General features: G+C 36.8%; 1 protein-coding gene across 1 annotated transcript in view; it reads left to right on the top strand.

Moving 5' to 3' along the window:
• Positions 1-295: 295 nt before the first annotated feature.
• The window catches only part of RNF169 (ring finger protein 169), a 92,707-nt gene continuing 69,488 nt past the window's right edge, over positions 296-23,514 (top strand). The window contains exon 1 of the mRNA XM_063095339.1: positions 296-797. Within this exon, the coding sequence (XP_062951409.1) occupies positions 296-797 (502 nt within the window). The remainder of the gene's footprint in view (positions 798-23,514) is intronic.

Below are 23,514 nucleotides of genomic sequence, written 5' to 3'. Positions count from 1 at the left end.
AATTTAATGTGGCTCAGATTTTCTAAATAAATCCCCTTAGTTCTCAACCTCACTCGGTCCAGTAAGAGGAAACTGCAGACTCAGGAGGGCGAGACGGAAGACCAGATACATAAGGAAGAACTAATAAATATTAACAAAGTGTTCCCTCCCGCCAGCCGGGCCCGGGGACAACTTTCTCTGAGCTCACCGGAGCCCCGCCCCTTCATGAATATGTAGATAGCGCTGCCCGCCGCGCGCCGCCCCGCCCTCTACTCTTCTCCCTCGCAACCGACTCTCCCTTCAAACGGGAAACAAGATGGCGGCGGCAGGTCCGAGTACTCGGGCCTCTTCCGCGGCGGCAGCTGCAGCTCTGAGTCGGCGAGGCCGGCGGGGCCGCTGTGACGAGATGGCGGCAGCGAAGACTGGGGCTCCGGGCCCGGCCTCTGGCCCTGCGCTGTTGGTGGTGCCGCCGCCGTTGCTGCAGCCGTCGCCACCGTTGCGGCCGGAGGACTCTAGCTGCGCCGGATGCCTGGAGACCTCGGGGGAAGCGGCGGCCCTGCCGTGCGGCCACTCGCTGTGCAGAGGCTGCGCCCCACGCGCCGCCGGAGCGGTGGGCCCGGGTTGCCCGCGCTGTCGCGCCCGCGGCCCGAGCTGGGCCCGCCGTCGGGCCCGCGACGACGGCCAGGCCGCCGCAGAGGTGCTGGGCGAGCGCGCCCGCCGCGGCCAGCCGGAGCGCTGCCGCCCGCGCCGGGACGGGGGCGCGGCCGCTGCGGGGCCCAGGCCGGAGCAGGAGGCGCGCGCCGCGCCCGCGGAACCAGGTGGAGCTTCCCCTCTTCCCTTAGGGGTCCGGAGCGAGGCCGAGCGAGCCCCGGCCGGGCCTGGTTAGGGGTGGAGAGTCCCGGACCCTACTCGAGCGGGTGTGGAGAGTTCGCGTGGGGTTGGAACCCGGGCTCTGCCCAAGTGCAGCATGTGTTTCTGAATTTTGAGAATTTTGAACTTCGGAACGAAGTACGAGCAAGTTGGATTTGGAGAGGCAGTGAGGAGATCCCGTGCCTTACCGAAGTCAGAAGTTTGGAGGAAACAATTCTTAAATAAGTTAGGGGCAGGTTGGAATTGGGGTGTGGAGGGCGACGGGCCCTGGAGGATCCTAGAAGTGCTTGGGTTTTGTTGGGTGAAGACCTTGGGGTCGTATTGCTTGGAGAGATGTCGCTCCTGGGCCTGAATGGATCAGTGAATGGCGGGGAGTCAGGTTGAATTTGAGGATGTGGAGGGAGCTTTTCAGACTTGAGAGCATAGTGGGTTCGGAGAATGATCTCACGTGTGCGGTTCTTTTCATAAACTTGAAAAATGCATGCTTAGCATAGAGCTTGTTACATAGTGAAGAAGCAATAAATGACAGCTATTTGTATTTATAACTAATAAGTACAATAATACTAATAATAACTAATAGTAAGCTCCGGTAGTGCCCTACAAAAAAGCTGGGTGGCTTTAAAAGTTTTGGAAACGAAGATTGGTTGGCGGAGGCTGCTTCTATCTCCTTGGAAGTGTAGATTTCCTACTATCACCGTCGCAATTAAAAGTTTGTTGCAGGGCTCTTGCCTTGAACTTCTTTGCGTTTCTTATGACCAGCAACCTGCCACTCCTTGGTGCTTTGAGATAGAAAGCGCCCTGTTTAAAACACAAAACAAGACTGTGTTACAACTTAACTTGGGACCCTTTTGGGGACACACCCAGTCAACATAATCTCTACAGCTCTGTTTGATAAAAAGTGCTTACTTAGGAAGAGATTTTCATGGAGCATAAATCAGGAAAGGCCAGCCATTTGCACTTTTTTTGTTGGGAATTCTACCATGTGTTATTTTCAGTAGGGAAAGGGAGGCATTGCTTGTATATGCAAGTGCAGTGTCTAGAAACTACAGGTTCCAGAATGCAGTTTGTTTTGATTGAAGCAGTTGGAGAGACTTGCCACTGTGCTAGGATACCATGCTTTTATTTCTGGGTTTGAGGGGACTTACATCTTGCTTTCTATGTTCTTGTTACTCCTATTAAGCTTTACAATGTCTCTATGAGATAGGTACTTCTGTTTCCATTTTATAGATGAAACTGAGGCCCAGAGTTTAAGTAACTTGTCTAAGGATGAAAACCCAATTACATCTGACTCCCTCCCAGATCAGGAATGAAGACCTCCCTAGATGTCATCTAATTTGTAGATGCCATGTAATGATCTCATATGCTATTTAATTTGCTTCGGATTCTTGAGATTATGGTCAAAGTACAAGAATGTTTCTCTGGTCTCTCTACTAGTACTATTGATTACATGATCAAATAGGATAGAAGTTTTTGTTTTGATTTCCTAAGCTTGGAGGCTGAAATTTGAACCCTGAGAAGGGAGTATGGCTTGATGATTTGTACAAACTTTTTTCCCTTGAAGAAATTTTTGTCATAAAGCGTATCAGTGATTAAGGAAAAGTTATCTAAAATTAGATTCCAAATTAGGATCTATCAAGTCACTTAGTATCCACAAGTTACTTTATACATTTATATGAGGATCATAATGAAAAATATTTCTCCTAAATGTTCTCATTGTTGGATTGTTAAAGGTATATAATTACATGTTTATTCAGCCAAAGAACTTTAGAAGAATAGAAAAAATATTGCCAAACATGCTTGGGATATCTTTTATCTTCAGTGGGTTGTCTGAATCTCTTGAAATTATATATAATATTTTTTAATTTAAAACTTTAATAGGCAGTGGATTCATATGATTCAAATGAAAATGTAAGAAAGTATACAGTGAAAATGTCCCCTCCTACCCCATATTTCCCACTCCCATGAAAGCTCTTGTTTTTCTCCCACAGTTTATGCATCTACATGAAAACTCAAGTATACTTATTTTATTTTTTGCCTTTATGTACAAAAGGTTGTATATTACACACACTGTTCTGTAACTTGCTTTTTTCATTTAATAATACACGATAGAAATCTTTCCATATCAGTACATAGAAAATTTCTTTATTCCTTTTATAGATGTTTGGAATTTAATTGAATGGCTATAACAATTTATTTAACCATCTGTTGGTGGTTATTCAGGTTGCCTTGTATCTTTTATTATTAAAAATAATTGTTTCTAAAATCGTTATGTACGTGTGTATGTGCATTTGTATGGAGAGGTCACCTGTAGCTTTCTCAAGATTCTCAGAGTTGTCTCTCATCCAGAGAAGAGAGGTACCAATTAAAAGTGAGTTAGCACTGGTTAAGCATCCCTAATCCTAAAATCTGAGATGCTCCAAAATCTGAAACTTTTTGATTGCTGACATGACACCACAAGTGAAAAATTCTACACCTGACCTCATGTGACAGATCATGTGTTTCATGCACAAAATTATTAAAAATATTATATAAAATTACCTTCAGACTATGTGGACAAGGTGTATATGAAACATAAATGAATTTTGTGTTTAGATTTGGGTCCCATCCCCAAGGTAGTTCATTATGTATATGCAAACATTCCAAAATCCAAAAAACATCTACATTTTGGATAAGGGATACACAACCTATAGGAGATAAGCAAGGGCTGAAAGGGTAATCCATAAGTAAGGGCTAAAACAGACTAATTCACAGGGAAATGCTAATGGTGGCTTTTAATAGAGAATACAAAAATACCAATTTCATAAATATTTATATTGTGCTTTTATGAATGGGAGATAACAATTAGCAATTTTAGGGATATTCATTTTTCTTTTCTTTTTTTTTTTTTGTCATTTTTGTGACCGGCCGCACCGCGCTCAGCCAGTGAGCGCACCAGCCATTCTTATATAGGATCCGAACCTGCAGCGGGAGGACTGCTGCGCTCCCAGCGCTGCACTCTCCCGAGTGCGCCACGGGGTCGGCCCAATTTTAGGGATATTCAGAAGTATATCGCTTAGTGGTGTTCTTTTGGCATAGTTAGATCAGTTGATGGAGGAAAGGTCAGGCCTGCTTTATAATACTAGAAGTGAAATTTTGTAGTAAATGCAGTAGTGTTTAAATGAAATTCTTAAAATATCCACATCTTTTATTCTATTGAAACCGTGTATCTCGTTTGGAATTGGATTGTCTATGCAAAAAGTGCAAAAGTTTGTGCTTGTTAAAAGTTTTGCTTGTGCTGGTGACATTTTTGTTTTCTGACAGCTTCTTGGCAAGTTCAGAAGCTTAATGATCCCTGTGTAAATGTTTTATTTAATTCTTATATGCGTTGCCTATTTGCTTTTGGATATAGTATCAGTTGTTCTTGTGGATTCGTAAAACCCTTTGTGTGAAGGCTATGTCAGTAATCATGTCAAGATGAACTCAGATTTCAACTTCATGTTCTTTGAGGATCTGTAGCTCATTGTGTATATTGACATATTAAGTATTTGGACCATCTTGAGCAATATTCAGGGATTATGTAATGAGTGTCTGCTCTGTGCCAGGCACTGTTCTAGGTCCTTGGGAGACATCAGTGAATGAAATATTAAAGATCCCTCTTTTATGGAACTTATATTCTAAACTTAGAGACAGTCCTGGTCTATTGATTTAAAAAACATTTACACACAGGTAGGTGTGCATAGGTGGATTTAGAACTATACATAACAGCTACACTTAAGCCTCATTGAAAATGATTAATGAATTTAAGAATTCATTTAGTCTTTTCCATTTGAAATCAAGGATGATTATTCTAAATTATACTGCCTTTTTACTTTTTAGGACAGTTCTTTTTTATTCTGGATAATGATTGAAGAGAAAAGCTAGACAAAGGCTGATGAATCTTTTAAATTGGCAGTTTAAATTTTTTTCTATTTGTGGTGTTAAAAGTACATTTCAGAAATTGAATCAAATGGCCTGGCCTGTTAGCTGTTTAGAATGCCACCTTGTAACACCAAGGGCAAGGGTTCGGATCCCTGTACCGGCCAGTTGCCAAAAAAAAAAAAAAAAGAAATTTAATAGATCAAAAAAATTGAGTGCCTCATTTATCCTTTTCCTTTATCCCACCCCAACCTCCCTGTTCATTTAGGGTTAACATTTATACATTTAAAAAATTTCCCCTTTCTATGGAGAGCAAGTAATTCTGGTTTATTACTCAGTTGGCAGGTAGTGTTTGCTATATGTGCAGCCTAAATTGCATTTAGGCCTAATGCATAATGAAACCATGTGATTATAGTGTAAAAGGATAGGAATTTCCCTGGTCTGTAAGGAATTGTTTTAAAATGTATAAAACGACTCATCCCTTTATCCTTAATGACACATATTCCAAAATTTGAGAGTGTCATTATGTGTTATACTAATGCAAGAAACATTTGCCTTGTGCTTATGTGTTTTTTAAAACTCATGATTAGATTACCTCATGTATTTTACCAACTAAGCATTAATTACCATTGAAGGAATAGCTCCAGTCTGTAGAAGTTAGAATTGAGCAGCAGGAATTTTTTTTTGTTAAAAAGATGACCGGTAAGGGGATCTTAACCCTTGATGTGGTGTTGTCAGCACCATGCTCTCCAAAGTGAGCGAACCGACCATCCCTATTTGGGATCCGAACACACAGCTTTGGTGTTACCAACACCACACTCTCCCAAGTGAGCCACGGGCCAGGCCCCAAGCAGCAGGAATTTAAGAGGTATTTTTGTTTATTCATATTCCTCTCACGGTCTTAACTTCCAGTTAGTCTTGGAAGAGTTGCCCACCTTGAATCCATTTATATCTGAGTTTGCCTAAGTATATGATGTAGGACATGTTTGTAAAATTTCATTCCACTAATTCAGTGAGCATTTTTTTTGGCACACACTGTGCAAGATGATACAATAAAAAAAGATGAATAAGACATGGTCCCTGTTGTTTAACACTTCACAGTCTGATTGGGAAAACACATACTTAAACAACAAGACAGTGGTGAATGAGGTAAATGCATAAGGAATGGGCTGACAGTCTGGAGGAAATCTAAGGAAGGCATCTGAACTGTATGTTGAAGAAAGAGTAGCAATTTACCAGGTGATGGGGGAGGGGATGGCCATTCAAGCAGAAGACCCCTACAAAGATACGAAGGTTCTTGGCATATTCAGAGACCTGCAAGAAGCTGAGTATAGGTGGAGTGTGGGACTGGAGGGGGGAAGGAGTAGAGAAGAGACTGAAGAAGTCAGATCATGAAGGGCATTGTAGGTCATGCTAAAAGAATTTCTGACCTTATCCTATAAATGGTGTGGAGCCCTTAAAGATTTTTAAGTAGTGGAATGACAGCACCATAATGTGCTTTAGAAAGACAGTATTGGTTGGAGAAGGAAGGATGTGACTAGAAACTGGAGGGAAGGAGTCCAGTTTGGGGACTGTTTTAGTAGTTTAGGCAAGAGATGAAGAGGGGCTGGACTAAAGCAGTGGCTATTGGGATGTTGCCTTCAGTCGTTCGTTAATTTATTACCATTTGAGGGCCTTCTGTGTGCTAGGCACTGGAGCTACAGAGACAGAGAAAGCACGACAATCTCAAAGTGTAGTTGGAAAGATTGGTATGTAAGCATGCAACTGAAATATACTATAATAAATGCAATAATAGCTGTAGTGCAGTGTAGGAGGCAATATGGTATATATTAATAGAGCAGGTTAGTAGAGGAGGTTCTGGACAGAGACTACCTGGGTTCAAATTCCAGCTCTGCCATTTGTAGCTGCATTTTATTTCTTAAACTCTCTGTATCTTCGTTTTAGTTTCCTCGTTTGGAAAATGGGGATAGTAATACTAGCAAAATCGTAAGGTTGTTGTTAAGACTAAATGAGTTACTGCAATGTTTGACATATAAAGAGCTCAAAAGATGTAGGCTATTTTCACAAAGAAAAGAACCTAGCTTGTATGGGTCAGGAATGGCTTCAGTGAAAGATATCTGACCAGGGAAATTAGTACAATTAAAGACATAGGAGCATTGAAACAACAAGGAGAGTTCTAGAGATTGTACGTAGGAGTGGCTAGAGCATAGATTGCATGTGGAGGAGACATGGACTTACAGAAATAGGCAATTTCTGGATAATAGTGGACTGTGAATGACATGCTAAGGAGTGAGGATCCACTGAAGAGTTTCAAAGGGGAGTTCATCTTTGCACCTTAGAGAGATCACACCCTTGGGAGTTAATGTAGCACATGGATTAGAGAACCCAAATTTTTTTTAGCAAAATGGCTAACTAAGATAAATCGAAAACTCCTCTAGCCACAAATATCCAGAAAAGGTGGATAACGTAGAACAATTCTTTCAAATGCATTCCTGAACTTGCAGGAAAGACAGGAAAATCTCCAGTTTCCAGAAACAAAAATGGAACTAACAACCCAAACTGTAAGCCCTTGAGCCCATGCTGTGTTGCCCTGGAGCAGGGTGAAGGGGCGGAGTGAAGGGTTATTTCTAGTTTTCTATGCCTAGTGGGTTGAGCTTTAACAATATGCACAACTAAGACTCTGCTATGCTGAGATTCTTGATATACTGCATTCTAGGCAAAAGGGTGGGCTAGAAAAAAAACCTTCCCTTTGACACAGGGAAACAACAAGGAATCTTTTCTTGAAATCTTTGCCTGGGCTTCATGCAAAGAGGAAGTGGAGAAAAAGTTCCCCTTAGAAACTGAAGCACAAGACCTATGCCTTGCTTACATTTGGGATCTGAGTTTATATTGTATGGTTGAGGTTGACCCAAGCTGAGAAATTAAAAACTGGCTCCAAGCTAGTGATAGCCCTGGGTCACCTGGAGAAAGGAAAAACAAGACTCTGAGGGGTACTCCCATACCTCGGACCACAGAGTTACAGAATAAATAAGCCCAACTGAAGATGAACTTATAATTAAAAATAACAACAGATGAGGAAACAGTTTTCTATCACAAGTGAGAGTTAGCAGATATAATATGCAGAAGGATTTTAGTTCCAAGAACTGGGATAGTAGAATGTCAGTTTGAAAGATAAATTAAACCAGGGGCCAGCCAGTGGCTCATTTGGGAGAGTGTGATGTTGATAACACCAAGGCCACAGGTTCAGATCCCTATATAGGGATGGCTGGTTAGCTCACTTGGGAGAGCATGGTGCTGACAACACCAAGTCAAGGGTTAAGATCCCCTTACTGGTCATCTTTAAAAAAAATGATAATTTAAACTAGCATATTTTAAGTGAATAAAGACATTAAAGAATTAATTGAACCACACTGAGATATCATTTCATCCCAGCTAGACTGGCTATTATCAAAAAGACTGAGAATAACAAATGCTGGTGAGGATGTGGAGAAAAGGGAACTCTCCTATACTCTTGGTGGGACTATAAATTAGTACAACCATCATGGAAAACAGTATGGAGGTTTCTCAAGCAACTGCAGATAGAACTATCATACGAGCCTCCAATGCGACTTCTGGGTATATACCCAAAGGAAAGGAAATCATATTGAAGGGATACCTGCACTCCCATGTTCATTGCAGCTCTATTTACAATAGCCAACCCAGGGAACCAACCTAAATGTCCATCAGTGGACAGCTGGGTAAGGAAAATGTGGTATATACACACAATGGAATACTCCTCAGCCATAAGAAAGAATGAAATTCTGCCATCTGCAGCAGCATAGATGAGCTTGAAGAAAATTATGTTAAGTGAATAAGCCAGGCACAGAAAGAGAAATACCGGGTGTCCTCACATGTAAGTGAGAGCTAAGAAACAAAGTAAGAAAGCCTGTAATAAAACGTTGAACTTTCAGAAGGAGAGAACAGACCAGAGATGGGAAAGGGGGAGGGGGAGGGAAGATAGGGAGTAATTTGGGTAAGGGACACAAAAAGTCATTATGATTTGTAATGATGAACATGCTAATAATATTGATCATCACATACTGTACACAAATACTGATAGTCAACTCTGTACCCCATAAATATGTATAAATAATAAAAATAACAAAGAAGAATTAAGTGATATCCCAAGAAATGAATAGGACATTATGAAACAGGCACATTTGAAAAAGAGCTAAATGTAATAAAAAATATAGTCAGTGAGGTTAAAAAGCTCAGTAAAAAAACAATAGTTTACACAGATGAAGAGAAAATCTATAAGGTGGGAGATATGAAGTTTCTGAGAATGGGAAACAGTAAGAAAATGAAGGAAAATATGAAAGAGAGGTGAGAATTGAAAAGGACAGTTTGGAAGATCCAACATCTGATAGTAATTCCAGGAAAAAAACAGATAAAATGAGGGAATGTGGAATTTGAAGAGATGATGACTTGAGAATTTTTCAGAATTAATAAAAAGACCTGAATCCTTAGGTTTAAGACTCATGAGACCCTAGCAAGAGTTAACAAAACAACAAAACCCTACAACTAAACACATTGCAGAGAAACTGCAGAACACCAAAGACACTTAAATGCAACCAAAAAAGAAAAAGGAGCATCAGTCAGACTGAGAGCAGATAGATATTAATCAACAAGAGAGGCCAGAAGAAAATTGAATAGTATCTTCAAAGCATCAAGAGAGATCTGAATTTCATACTCAGGTAATTTATTCATGAGTGAGGGCAAAATAACATTTTCAGACAAAAATATAGAGAATTTACTATGCTTTCTGAAAGGACTATTATACTGAAGAATGTACTGCAGGAAGAAAAGTGTAACTTAGGGGACAAAGTAAGATATAAAAAGTCATGCTGAACAAAGAATTTGGTAGGTAAACTAAGCCAACATTGACTCTATAAAACAAAAATAATTATGACTAATTTGTTGCGGGGGCTAAAACCAAGGTGGAACTAACATACAGTACTAGGCAAGGATAAAATGTAAGAGGGGAGGGAAAGTGATCATTATTAAAGAGCTCTGAAGTTTATATATAGTTCAGTAGAAAGAGAGATTTTGATTAACTTTAGGTTTCATGTCAGATGTATATTAAAAATTCAACGGTAACCACTAAAAGAAAAGAAATACAATGTATAACTTGATCTGCACATATATAGAGCCATACATCTCCCAAATTAGAGCACATACATTCTTTTAAACAAATTTGGAACATTCACATAATTTTAGAAACATGGAACATTTACAGAACTTTTCTAAACTCATAATTAGGCACAAAGAAAGTTTCAACAAATATGAAAGATTGATATATAAACCATGTCATTTAACCCCAATACAATTAAATTAAAAGTTAATAACAAATATAACCAATTTCCTCTTCTGATCCATGTTTGGAAAATTTTTTTTTTTTTTTTTTTTTTTTTTTTTTGTCATTTTTTCGTGACCGGCACTCAGCCAGTGAGTGCACCAGTCATCAGTCATTCTTATATAGGATCCGAACCCGCGGCGGGAGCGTCACCGCGCTCCCAGCACAGCACTCTACCAAGTGCGCCACGGGCTCGGCCCCATGTTTGGAAAATTTTAAAACAAACTTCTAAATAATGTGTGGGTGAAAAACAAAAGCAAGGTCAGTTGAAGAGATTAGGAAAGTAACAGCTGATTAAACCTGAAGGATATAGAAGACAGAAAAAATAAATAGAAATTAATGGTATAGAAAAGTGAGGATTAGCAAAGTCAAAATCTAATTCATTGAAAATATTTATATTGAATCTATATTATTGACAAACCTTTGGCAAGACTGATCAAGGAAAAAGAAAAGCAAGAAAGCATAAATAATGTTAGGAATGAAAAAGGGAATACAACAATAGATATCATAAAGATTTTAAAAAACCCATAAGTATAGAATACTTTATGCTCATTGATTTGAAAAATTGGATAAAATAGTTTCGTAGAAAAATACAACCTATCACAGCTGTATCAAGAATAAATAGAAAATATGAACAGAAATAAAGAAATTGAGGAAACAAAATCTGATCACTAAGTGATATGTGGATGCAATGAGCAAAATCCAGAATGTGGAAACTATAGGACAAATGGCACACCTTCTCCCACAAATTAATTATGTGAAAGAAAAAGAAAAGTAGGAGAAGAGAAACCTATAGATTGATTAAAAGACACAACCAGTTTAAGTGTATGAATGTATTTGGATGCTACTTTGAAAAAACTATGAAAACATTTGATGGGAATTTGAATACTGGCTGGATGTTTGTTGATATTAAAATTATTAAATGTTTAGTATGACAGTTTTCTGGTTATATAGAGTCCTTTAAGAGAGAAATGCTAAAATGTTTATAGCGAAGATGCTATGATTTTTGGTATATGCTTCAAAATAATTCAAGGGGAGAGGGCAGGTAATGATTTGGGGAAGAGAGAAAAGATTGACAGTGAACTGATTACTGAAACTGGGTGATAGATATGTGGGGGTTCATTATTCTGGTCTGTAATATGTTTTTGAAACTTTTCCATAATAAAAAGCAGGAAAAAAATTCTATCTATTAAAGCAGTACCAGACACAAAATGGTTTTACAGGTTATCCAAATATCGAAGGATAGATGATTATTATGAAGGCTATTCCAGGGAATTAAAAAAATGTTTCCAGACTTGTTTTGGGGGGTGTTTACAATTTGATATTAAAACCACACAAGGACAGTATAAGAAAGGAGAAATACAGGTGAATCTCATGAATGTGGATTTAAAAAGTCCCAAATGAAGTATAGACTGAACCTAGTAGTGTATTAAAAAAAAAAAAAAAAAAAAGACCAAATAGCATTTATTTCAGGAATGGGAGTTTGGCTTAACATTAAGAATCTAGTGTAACTCATCATACTAACAAAGCAAAGGAGAGTAAAAGCATATGATCATCTCAATAGATGCTCAAAAAAGTGTTTGGCAAAATTTACCATTTATTCATTATTTTAAAAAAATTTGAACACTTGCAATAGAAGGGAACTTTTTAAAGTGGAACTTGTCAATAAGGATGATTAGTGGCCACGAATAGTCAAGATAACTTTGAAAAACATGATGGCAGACTTGCTTTATCAAATACGAAGCTATTATAAAACCATATTAATTAGAACAGTGAGGTATTGGTGTCAGGATGATTGAATAACTAATTTTACAGAATTAAAGAGCCCAGAAATATGCCCTCAAATATATTTGAATTTGGTGGATGGCAGGTGGCATTACAAGTCAGTGGGGCAAGGGTGTCTTTTTCAGTTGTCATGGATAGTTAGCTAACCTTATAGAAAATAAGAAAAAAATTAAATCTTTGTATCACACCATATTCAAAAAAATCCAAGTGGATTAAAAGTCAAGCCATAAAACTTAGAAAATGCTAGGAGTGTATATGAAAATGGGGTAGAGAAGAGTTCTTTAGACATACACACAAAACATAAAGGAAATGATAATTTGATCATTAAAATTAAAAACTGATAAAAGATAAAGTAAGAAGACAAACCACAGGCTTGGAGAAAGTATTTGCAACGAAATAACTGACAGAAGATTAGTATCCAAAATATATGAAGAACTACAAATCACTAGATACCTCATTAGAAAAATGGTGAGGGAATTTGAATAGGCATTTCATAGAAGAGGATAACGGAAAGGCCAGTAAACATCTGGAATGATGCTCAACATCATTAGCAGTCAGAAATTCAAATTAAACCAATGATGAGATGCCATCAAACTGGCATAATTTATGACTGATGAATTATAATGGGAATCTGTATACTGCTGGGAGAGTATAAGTCAGTACAATCACATTGTGGAGTGGTTTGGCCATACCTAGTAAAGTTAAAGAGACACGTATATATACACACACACATAAACACACGAGAGGGTACTTCAATTTGTGGAAAAATGGAATTAAAAGATAATACGAATCTTTCCATGAACTTTTTGAAGCCCCTCATATATATACATATACTCGTATATACACACACATGCACACATACACGATGCTCATTACAACATTGCAGTACTGGAAAAACTAATAACAGTTGTCCTTGATAGAACAAGGGATAAAGGGATAAATTATGATTTCTACAGCTGTTATAATGAAGGAACTAGGCATTTATGTATCAATGTGGATAAATCTTGAAAAATGTTAAGTTTTCACTTAACTTTTTCAAGTTGGAAAAGGATATGTATCATTTGATACCATTTATATAAATAAAAAAGGTACACAAAAAGTAGAAGTCATATTTCAATAGGTTAAGGGATGAGAAGTGGAGAAATAATCAGCCAATATACATTATTCTTTCAAGGAGGTTGATAATGAAAAGAAGGGAATAGGGAGAGTGAACGAGGGAAGGAAAGTATAATCGTATAGAACCAAGAGCGAAACAGATTTTACTCAGAATCTGGATGTGGGATACTTTTGGAGAGCCTGCATTCTTGGGGTTTGGGCAAAACTTGAAAAATCTAAGTGATAGAGGCCTTATTTCTTTTTTGATGTGTACTGCAGGAACAGTAGGCTGCCAGTTTGGTTATAAATTGCTACAAGTTTTTCCAGGGGCTGGAAGTATTGATCTCATCTTTGTAGAAAGCAGGTCGTGGATATAAGTTATAATTCATAGAAGAAGGGAGAGGCCAGGCCTACAATTACTGAAGCTGTTTGTTCATTTTAGCTGTAGATATGGAAGATGATCCCCAAATGGTTAAATTGTAAGGATGCATGGTTATTGACATCTAAACATATCTACCAGGAGCTATTTATTTTTTCCAAAATAAATGCTTTAGTTCCTCCATGAGTAATATACATAAATATGTTTATTTCCTGTCTTACACAGTACCTTATATACATTTAGCCTATAATATTTTGTAATAAATCAATTGTCAGTACACTCTAACATTGCAACTGTAGGTTTCTTTTCCCCGTTATTTCTTTTCTTCCTGTTTTTGCATGTTACCATTTGCCTTTTTGATACTTAGCCATGCTAACATAAAAGCTACTTTTTAGAGAAATGACTAGTTGTAATATATATATATATATATATATATTTCCATCACCTAATGTAGATTTTGGCTAGTTTTATACGATGTCTTGGGTTTTGCTAAGCTTACTTTTGAGTCTTTGGCTGTGCCCACTGTTAACCATTGTGGAAAATGCTTCTGTAATGTGTAAACTAGTCTGGAAAGTGTAGAAATTTTTAACTTTCTTGATAGTGACTTGAATTTGCTTTATGAATGATTCCCATACCTGATCTAAGGTGAAATTGCGTCTTTTTAAAAAAAAATAGAAATCACTTTTATTTATGTAGATCATGTATTTTAGGGAAGGTGGGGGGTAGATTTGAAGTCAGAACACCTGATTTTGAATCTCAGCTCTACCACCTTTTTCTGATTGATCCTGGCAAAGCCACTTAACTTCTTTGGGTTTCAGTTTTCTGGTCTGTAAAAAGTAAATACCACGAATCACACAGGGTTGTTGTAAGTCTTAAATAAAAATTATATTTATGGAAATACTTAGCAGCACAGTGCATGGTGCTTAAGCATTCACTAAATGTCAATTTACTAATGCTGTTTTTCTGACTTTATTGATTAAGCTGTTTTAGGCCCTATACTAAATAGCTTTTTTTTTTTTTTTTTTTTAACCCTACGAGTTCTGTAGCCTGACTGCCTAAATTCTGCTTCTTTATTTACTTTACTAGTTTTTTGACTTTGGGTAAGGTGTTAGGCTTTTTTGAGCCTCTGCTTCCCTATGTATAAGTGGAGACGATAATGGTAACAGCCTCAAAGGATTGTTGCAAGGTTTAAATAAGATAATCAATTTAAAGTATTTAGCAGCACAATCAGATTAATGAAATGAGATAAGCAGTTTTTTAAAAAAGGAATAGAATAAATATTAACATAGTAAACTGTTTCGGTTTTACATCTGTTTTTGGGTGTGCACTGGGGAGTGATGTAAAATGTATTTCTTACTGTAGATTGTGTTCAAAAAAGTTTGGAAGCTATTGGCTAGGTACTATCTAGCAGTTAATAGTATGGCATCAATAAATGTTAGTAACAATAGTAATCTTAAATCTCTAATGGATATGTACTATCAAATAAAATATATATTGATTTGGGAATCCAGTAGCACATATATTTTATCACATCTGCTAGTGAAAAATAATTTGCTTTTTGTCATTTCTAAGAACTTAAACCGGGCTTTTGGGGGCTAAGAAATTTGGCCTGAAGTGCTGAGACCTGGAATAAGATTTGGGGAAGATGGCCTAGATTTTCATGGTGCTGAAGTACCTGGCATGCAGTAGGTTCTTAAATATTTGTTGGATGAATAGGATAAATGACTTTATAGTAGTCTCAATTCAGAATTTCCCAACTAGTTGATCTTTAACACCAGTCTGGTTGATTCATGTACTGTTCTGTTGCATTTCTGTCTCTAATACTATTATAAGACCTCTTATATGAGGGTACTTCAAAAAGTTTGTGGTAAAATAGAGTTAAAAGATAATACGATTCATGAACTTTTCAAAGACTCCTCATATGTGTTTATCAGCACAGATGACTTGATTATAGTGTTTAGGGTAATATATTATACAATTAGCACCTTATTTTATAAGCTAAGTATGAAAGGGAGAACGATGGTTATTTATGCAAATATACTGCCAGGTCACATTTTTCTTTTCAAGCTTGTCTCAATGTTTCACCTACTAAATCGCACAGCCATATTCTTACATGTTTACTCTTTTACTTAGTGAGATCAGAAAGGTTGTAAAATGCCAGGATTTTTTTATTAAATACTTCAGTGTAACAACATTTTGCATCTAAATGGCATCTTGGAGAGAACATAGTATTGAAAGGTAGTGGGTCTGAGTTGGAATACTGGTTCTACCAATTAGTTACTGTGTGGCTTTGGGCAAGTCTGTGTCTAATAGACTAATAGCTATATTGCAGAGTTGTGAGGATTAAATGAGATGATACATATAAAGTGCTTACAGAAAGTAAATATCTAATACATGTTAGCTGTTATATGCATTAATTTTGTGAACATTTAGGGAACGTATATTACACACATACAGTGTGCCTCTTCCTTTTTTTTCTTGTTTTTGGTGGCTGGCTGGTACAGGGATCTGAACCTATGACCTTGGTGTTACCAGCACATATTGTGTGCCAGTCACTCTGCTAGGTGCTAGGGATACAAAGATGAGTAAGACGTGATCCTCTGTGAAAGAATGTTAAGATGTTTGTTATGGTAGTAAGTGTGCAAAATAGATTTATAGAGAGCAAGGCCCAGTTTTAGAGAGGCTTGCTGGTCATTTGGGATTTGCTATAGAAAAACTGAACAGTAAAGAAAAGCACAATGGAGAAAGTAAATGTATATTATTGTTTGTCTCCCTCCAGAGGCAACCATTGTTAATGACTATGTATTTCTTTTTTTTTGTAATTTCTCTTTAATGATGGTGTGTTTCCTGCTAGACTTTTTTTTTCTATGCATAAATACTATGTTTGGCTTTTTAGTTACAAGAATTAGTAAAAGAAATGGTCTTACTTTCTTCTGGTGTATAGGGTCAGATTTATGTTAAATCAAAAGTGTTTTGATTTTAGAGACTCTGGAAAGGTTCTATTGCCTCAATATCACTACATATATCCTGTAGTATCTGAAATTCAATAACTGTTCTTTCTAGGTTCTTATTCTTGTGGTTCTCTTAAAGTGTAGGTACTTTTGACAGAAAGGAATAGATAAACTTGTTCATGTAGAATATGTAGGATTTATCATATTTATACACTGTTCCTTGAAGGTGAGATAGTTTTAGAGAGGGGAGAATTACCATTTATGGAATTTGCTAGTACTGTATCCTATGTGCTAGGGTTATAGTTTATTTAGTAGACATTTATAGAGTTCCTACTATGTGTAAGGCATTGAGCTAGGTTTTTAGAAAGGATGGACTTGAAGAGAGGAAGAATGTATAAAAAGGAGGAACAATTATCTTTTATACTTAATAAGTGTGCCTCAGTGTATAGAATATTAGATTACAACAAGTGCTAGACAATTATGATGGAGATGTGAAAACAAAGAATAGTGTTTGCTGATTATTGATACTGGTGAAGATGATGTGAGGCTGCTGAATTTCGACATCTCACTATTCTTTCTTGTTTTCAAGAAGAAATGGATAGTATTACTTGAAGATAGCTATATGCTAAAGTTGAGCCAGTTCATCCCAGGTTGATATCTTCAATAAGGCTAGTATTAGCCTTTTAGATTTTAAAGATCGTTAATTCTTAGGCCAAGTAAAGATTGTTTGTATATCAGATTATATCCATCCATTGAACTCTTTTGTGCCTATACTGTATACCTACCCTGGGGTACCTTGAATGTCTTTCTTGGTGATTTTATTAAAAGCAGTTTTGGTAGAGTGGTGGGACACACACAAAAAAGCCATAATAGAATGGGTTAAAGTGAGAATTAGAAGTGAGAAAGCAGAAGCAGTGAATGTATAAACAACTCTTTGGAGGAATTTGCTGTAAAGGGAGCAGAGAAATGGGTCAGTACCTGCAGGGGGGACAAGAGCTCAAGAGTGTTTTCTCTTTAAGATAGGTGATATCAAGTCATGTTTGTGTATTAGATTTTTATATTATTATAGTAGAGAGAGAGAAATCAATGGTGCTAGAGAGAGTGGAGAAAACTAAATGAGCAAAGTCCATGAAGAGGTGAGGGAAGATGAGATCTATAACATCAGTAGAGGGATTGATCTTATACGTGAATAGGTGACCTTGTACTCATTGCTTTCTATTTTTGGATAGGTTTAATTGTTTGAAAGTTTTCTTTTTTTAGTGAATCAAAAATCTGCTTCCCTAGTTTCAGTATTCCAATATTTGAAGACCATGACTATTTCTAAGTTTTTAGGTTTAAACTTCTCAAATTTATTTCTTTGGTCTTTTTTTCCCCTTCCCCAAGATTTTGGTCATAACATACTACTTAGAGTTCTTAGAATGTAGTATGCTTTTTGAAACCTTTTTGACATTTGTTACCTGTGATTATTCTGCCTGGAATACTCTCTTCTCTTATCAACCTGGCAAATTTATACTCATCTTTAAAAAAATTTTTTTAAATTATTTTAATTTATCAATATACAATATAGTTGATTTTCATGTCCCTTTACTAATTCCTCCTTTTCCTCACTCCCTCTCCCCACCCCATCAACATCATACCCGTTCACTTGTCTTAACAAAATCAAGGAATTGTGATTGTTGTATATTCATCTTTTAAGACCAATGTGAAACATACATGTTCTGTAGATTTTTGTCTCACTCAGATAGGAGTTGATTATTCATTCCTTTGTGCTACCACTTGAACTGGTGTATCCTTCATTTCACGGCTTTCAGTTCCTTCTTTGTATGTCCGTCTCTGGCACTACACTGAGATCTTTGAGGTCAGGGATTGTGTCTTTGTATATTGAGCACTTAATATGGGTATCTAAAATGTATTAGATGCTCAGTAAATGTTTAATGAAGAAAAAAGATTCATAAAAAAGTTTTTCTTTATATGTCGTAATTTCTTTACCATCTGGTCATCTTTAAATATGCCACTCAGAACTGAAACTGATATTTTAAGTGTTGCCTGACCAGTGCAAAGTGTAATGTGACTTACTGTCTTTCTACCTGAACGCTAAATTCTTATTAAGGCCAAAGGTTGCATTAGCCTTGCTCATACTGAACTTGTAGGGAACAAAATTGCTCTTTCATTTTTATTTTTTTGCCTGAACTGCTATCAAGCCTATCTTTCTCTTCACATGTATGCACAGTTGAATTTTTAAGTCTGAAGACAAGTTATTTTATATCAAATTTTGGTTTTTATTTTTTTGAATAGCAGTGGACTAATTTCTTTTTTTTCTGTTTTCCCATTTCTCTTGTGATTTGTCTAGTGTTTAGTTCTGTATAACTATTATAATAAAACCTCAAAAGATTGGACCCCATTAATTTGGAGTTGATAATGAGACTTCAGCTTTCCTGAAGTTTACCTTTGCCTTAACTGTAAAGAAAAGCTCTACTAAGTTCAACTTCCTTCAGATAACTAATTCCTTAGAAGACCTCAGTGCAAAATATTGCTAGTATTAAAGCAGACTTTCTCATTAGTTCATTCAACAAATTTTCCGAAGTCACTGTCTGACATACATACCTAGTGATCATTCTTCAACTTTAGGAAGTCAGAGGCAGAGTCAAGAAATATAACACAGGTAATAAATACTACTACAATTGAGAAAAGTACAGAATGCTGTGAGGGCCTACAGGAAGCTAAGGTAATTCTCTCTTGATTAGTGGGAAAACTTTGTAGAGGAGAGGGCAGTGAACAGGTTTTGAAGGATGAATAGAAAATCATCATATAGTGAAAAGGGGAAAAAGCATGCTGGGAAGAGGAAGTGGAATGTATAAAGTCATAGTGGAGACAAGGTATGGCATATCTAGGAAAAGTGAGATGTTTGAGGGCTGGGGAGAAAAGGATTATTGAGGGAATGATAGAAAATGTGGCTGGAGTCATAGATTGGGTCCTGTGTATAGATCTTGGAGGCAGTGGGAAGCCAATAAAAGTTGTTAAGCAGGAGGGAGATAGGGTCAGTTCTTTTTGTAAAGAACTAGGGAAGCAGTGTTGAAGATAGATGGAAAGACAAACAATCTAAGAGACAGGGAGGCCGGTTAAGCTACCATTGAATGTTTGAGATTATAAGACATACTCAGTTTCATGACTTGCTTTTTTGGTTTAGCCTGAATAGTTTGCTGTCTGTTTTAGTCCATTTTCTGTCGCTTATAACAGAATGTCTGAAACTGGGTAATTTATAAAGGAAAGAAATTTATTTCTTACAGTTTTGGAGGCTGGGAAGTCCAAGGTTGAGGGGGTGCATTTGGTGAGGGGCTTCATTTTTGGTGGGGACACTCGGCAGAATCTCAAAGTGGCACAGAAAATCACATGGTGAGAGGGCAAGAGCATGCTAATGTGCTCTCTTCCTTCTTATAAAGTCACCAGTCTACTCCCATGATAACTCATTAATCCATGAATGGATTAATCCATTCATGAAGGCATAGCTGTCATCATCCAATCAACTCTTAAAGGCCCCATCTTTCAAATACCATATTGGGGATTAAGCTTCAACTTGAGCTTAGGAGGGTACAGACATTCAAACTATAGCACCATCTTATTAAGCCAATATCTCATATTATTTAAAAAATGTGTATAATTTTAATGGCTAAATAATAGCACATTGTATGGACTACCCATAATTAGCCTAACTATTCCCTTAATATTGGACATTTAGGTTATTCTTGGTTTTTGTTTTGCAATTATGAACAATGTTGCAATGAAAATATTTTTATGTAAATGTGTTTTTATATTTCAGATGAATTTCTTATAGATTCCTAGAAGTTAAATTATTAGGTCAAGAGTTACATTTTATAAGTTCTTGGTATGTAGGCTGTGACATTTTTATTTGATTAGTTCTTGGCCAAAAAATAGCTTACAAACAGAAATGGTGAAATTATTGTAGTACTGAGTGGTGTTAATTATCGTACTTCAGTGAGCAGCCTTAACATTTGATGTTAAATTTTTTTAGCTTTTAACTTTTTCTCTGTACATTTCTTCTTCCCAGGTAAACATTCTTTATATTACCTAATATAAATTGTTACTTGTCTTGGGTAAGTGGGTAAATTGTGTTAGTTTAATGCTCTCTTAGAGAGTCAGAATGAGTAAACTAAAAAATAGGAGGTAAAATGGAAACCAGTTTAGTTTGGTTTTAGAAAACATTTGTGGTTCACTCCCCATATTTCCACTTTCCTACTTCTCAGTGGTGTGCTTAATTTAACATTAAAATTTCTTTCTTTGCATATTCCATTTGACAGTTGTTGTTCAAAGTTTGGGGGGTGCTATAAGCAGATAAATTTGAGATTAATATGGGTAATGGCCTCATGCTTCCTATGTATGAGTATACTTCAAAAAGTTTGTGGAAAAATAAAATTAAAACATAATATCAATCTTGTTGTCAACTTTTTGAAGTACCCTCATCTCTCTTCATTTAATATCTCTTCACTTAACGTATGTTTCATTGTAGAAGATGTACTTTGATTTGTTGTCTTCCTTTTGCTGTTGTGCACCTCCACTTCTTGCTGTTCTATGTAGCGCTTAGGTATTTGCTTTTATAACTCTGGCATTCTATAGTTGTTTCACCCAGCTATGTTTTTCCTTCTGCTGTAGGTCTGTAAATTTCTTTAGGACGTGGCCACACGTGTTCCGCTTTTTATTATGTCCCTTTCTGGACTCTCTCAGAGGAATGTTCTCTACTTTTGTCTTCTTCCTTACTGCTCATTCCCTCTTTAACATCCTAATCTATGGTGACTATTTAAATCTTCAAATGGTCTGTTAATAAGGACTTCCTTCTAGCCAAATTGAATTGATTGTTCTGCTATAATTGATGTAGTATTGCTTCTTTTTTTTTTTTTAAACTATGTTGCCCCCCCGCCGTTGCAATCTGTTCTGGTTTCTTATCTTCTCTTACCTGACTTGGAAGCTCCTTAAGTTCTGTGAGTAGTCCTCTTTTCTTCTCTTTGATTATTCCTTTGGAGGTCTCATCCAAGCATTTCAACTGTAACAGCTTTTGGTAACATTTCTAAGTGAAACCCCCAACATGTGTAAGTCTAACCCTTGTGCCTTAGTTCCAGTGTTATACTCAATTGCCCACAAGACATCTCTACTTTGATGTCCTTTTTCATCAGAACTTCAGTATGAATGAGACCCAAGTAGCTTCTTCATTTCTTTCCTTACTACCACCATTTTAGTCCTTTTAGAGACTACTTCATCTTCTCACATTTTCCAGTTTTTCTATTAGACCTGTTTCTTCCTTTCTTCTTCTATCATTTTTATTACCTTATGTCTTTATTATTACATTGGTTCAACAACTGATTGCTGCCCTCAACTTCATTCTATCTTTATCATTTTTAGATTAATCTTAGAGAAGAATTTCATACTTCTTCCATACCCATCAGACTTAGGAATATACAAGTACTTCTTTGTCTCTCGAATTAAACTCAAGCTCCAGTATTAGGTATTTGGGTTGTCTCCTCAGCTGCTTCCATCTCTCTCTATCCAGCATTACCTCCCACTGCTCTCCACCCTGTCCACTCTATCTGACACAGCATACTCATTTCTGCCTCTGCTTATGTGGTTTCCTTTGCCAGGAATGGCTTTCTTTTCTTTGCCGGTACTTTTTCTTGATGCCTAACATAATTTACCTCCTGCAGGAACTGCCTTGCCTTTATTAAGTCAGCCCTCATTGATCCTTTTTTCTTTCCTCATATTTACTTTTGTGTGCACATTTGCCTTACAATATGCTTCGTATCATACTTTAAAAATGGTTTTGCCTGATTTTTGGTTTGGAGATCATAATGAAAATCTTCTCCACTGCTTATGAAATAAGTAGATTTTGATTCTGGTTATGATGGAGCAGATTGTTACAAACAAAAACTCCTGCTGAGAATAACTAGAAAAGCCTTATTAAAAAAAAAAAAATCTATATGAAGGCATCATAAGTTGCCAAGGCAGCTAGGATTCTAGACATTTGTAGATTCTTGGCAAAGGGGAAAGTGCAGCTATTAAGAGGAAGAAGACTCAGCAGAGCTTTCTTCATGAGGCTGGGAATGCAAAAATTATAGTTTATTACTGCCAAGGCACCCAGAATCTGAGAGGCCAGAGAGAAGGGAAGTGGGTATCCCCACTCCCCTCCACCTACTTTTTTCTTTCTTTTTTTTTTTTCCACCTACTTTTTTCCCTGAAGCATTTGCTGATTCTTAAACTGTGCGGGGTAAAAGGCTAAGAAGTCTTGCAGAAAGCTCCTGAAAAGCAAGGTAGACTTTTAGCAGTGTTGAGGAGAGAAAAGTTGAGGATCTACCAACTAAGATAGGTTTGGTAAACACACCAACTCTCAGCTGGACCCTTGGAAGACTACAAGCTATAGTAGAAGGAAGTTTACAGGCTTTACAAAGACTACAGCTAGCTTTGAATCAGCTCATGTCCTGTTTGGACTGTGAGGTGATCTGCCCTTTTTCTAATTTCCTGTTAGAGAATGTGGTGAATCCTGTGTAGGAATATAACATCACCGAGAGACTCTAGTTTTTCATATACTATGAATGGCATTCTAACAAAAATGGCAGGTAAACTAAGAAACCAGACCAGGAATAAAAATAGACAGTATAGAAATAGATCCATGGTGTCCCAGTCATCTAATTGTTTAATTGGTCTCTGTTTGAAGGACTTTGAGGTTGTTTCCAGTCTTTAGTATTGTGAGTGATCTGCAGTGAACATTCTTGTATATGCATTTTTGTACTCGTGTATAATAAATCTTAAGATAAAGGATATACTTGATAACTCTTGTCTTTATTAAACTTTTTCATTTTTGCTAATCTGATACATAAAATTGTTCTGTTTTTAATTATTTTTCCATAATATAAACTGCCTGTTTATGTCTTTTGCCCATTGTTATATGGGTTGTTAGGCTTTCATATATATATAAAAATCTAAGGCATAGTGGGTAAGAGCACAAATCTTGGATCCAGATTGCCTGGGTTTAAATCATGGTTCTTTCATTTACAGCAGTGTGACCTTGGCAAGTTGAACTCCTTGTACCTCAGTTTCCTCACCTGTAAAATAGAGATAATAATAGCACCTCTCTAGAGTCATGAAGATTAAATGAGTTGGTAAAT

Source organism: Cynocephalus volans, chromosome 4 (assembly GCF_027409185.1).
Source record: "Cynocephalus volans isolate mCynVol1 chromosome 4, mCynVol1.pri, whole genome shotgun sequence".
Lineage (NCBI taxonomy): Eukaryota > Metazoa > Chordata > Mammalia > Dermoptera > Cynocephalidae > Cynocephalus > Cynocephalus volans.
This window is presented reverse-complemented; position numbering and strand designations above follow the sequence as displayed.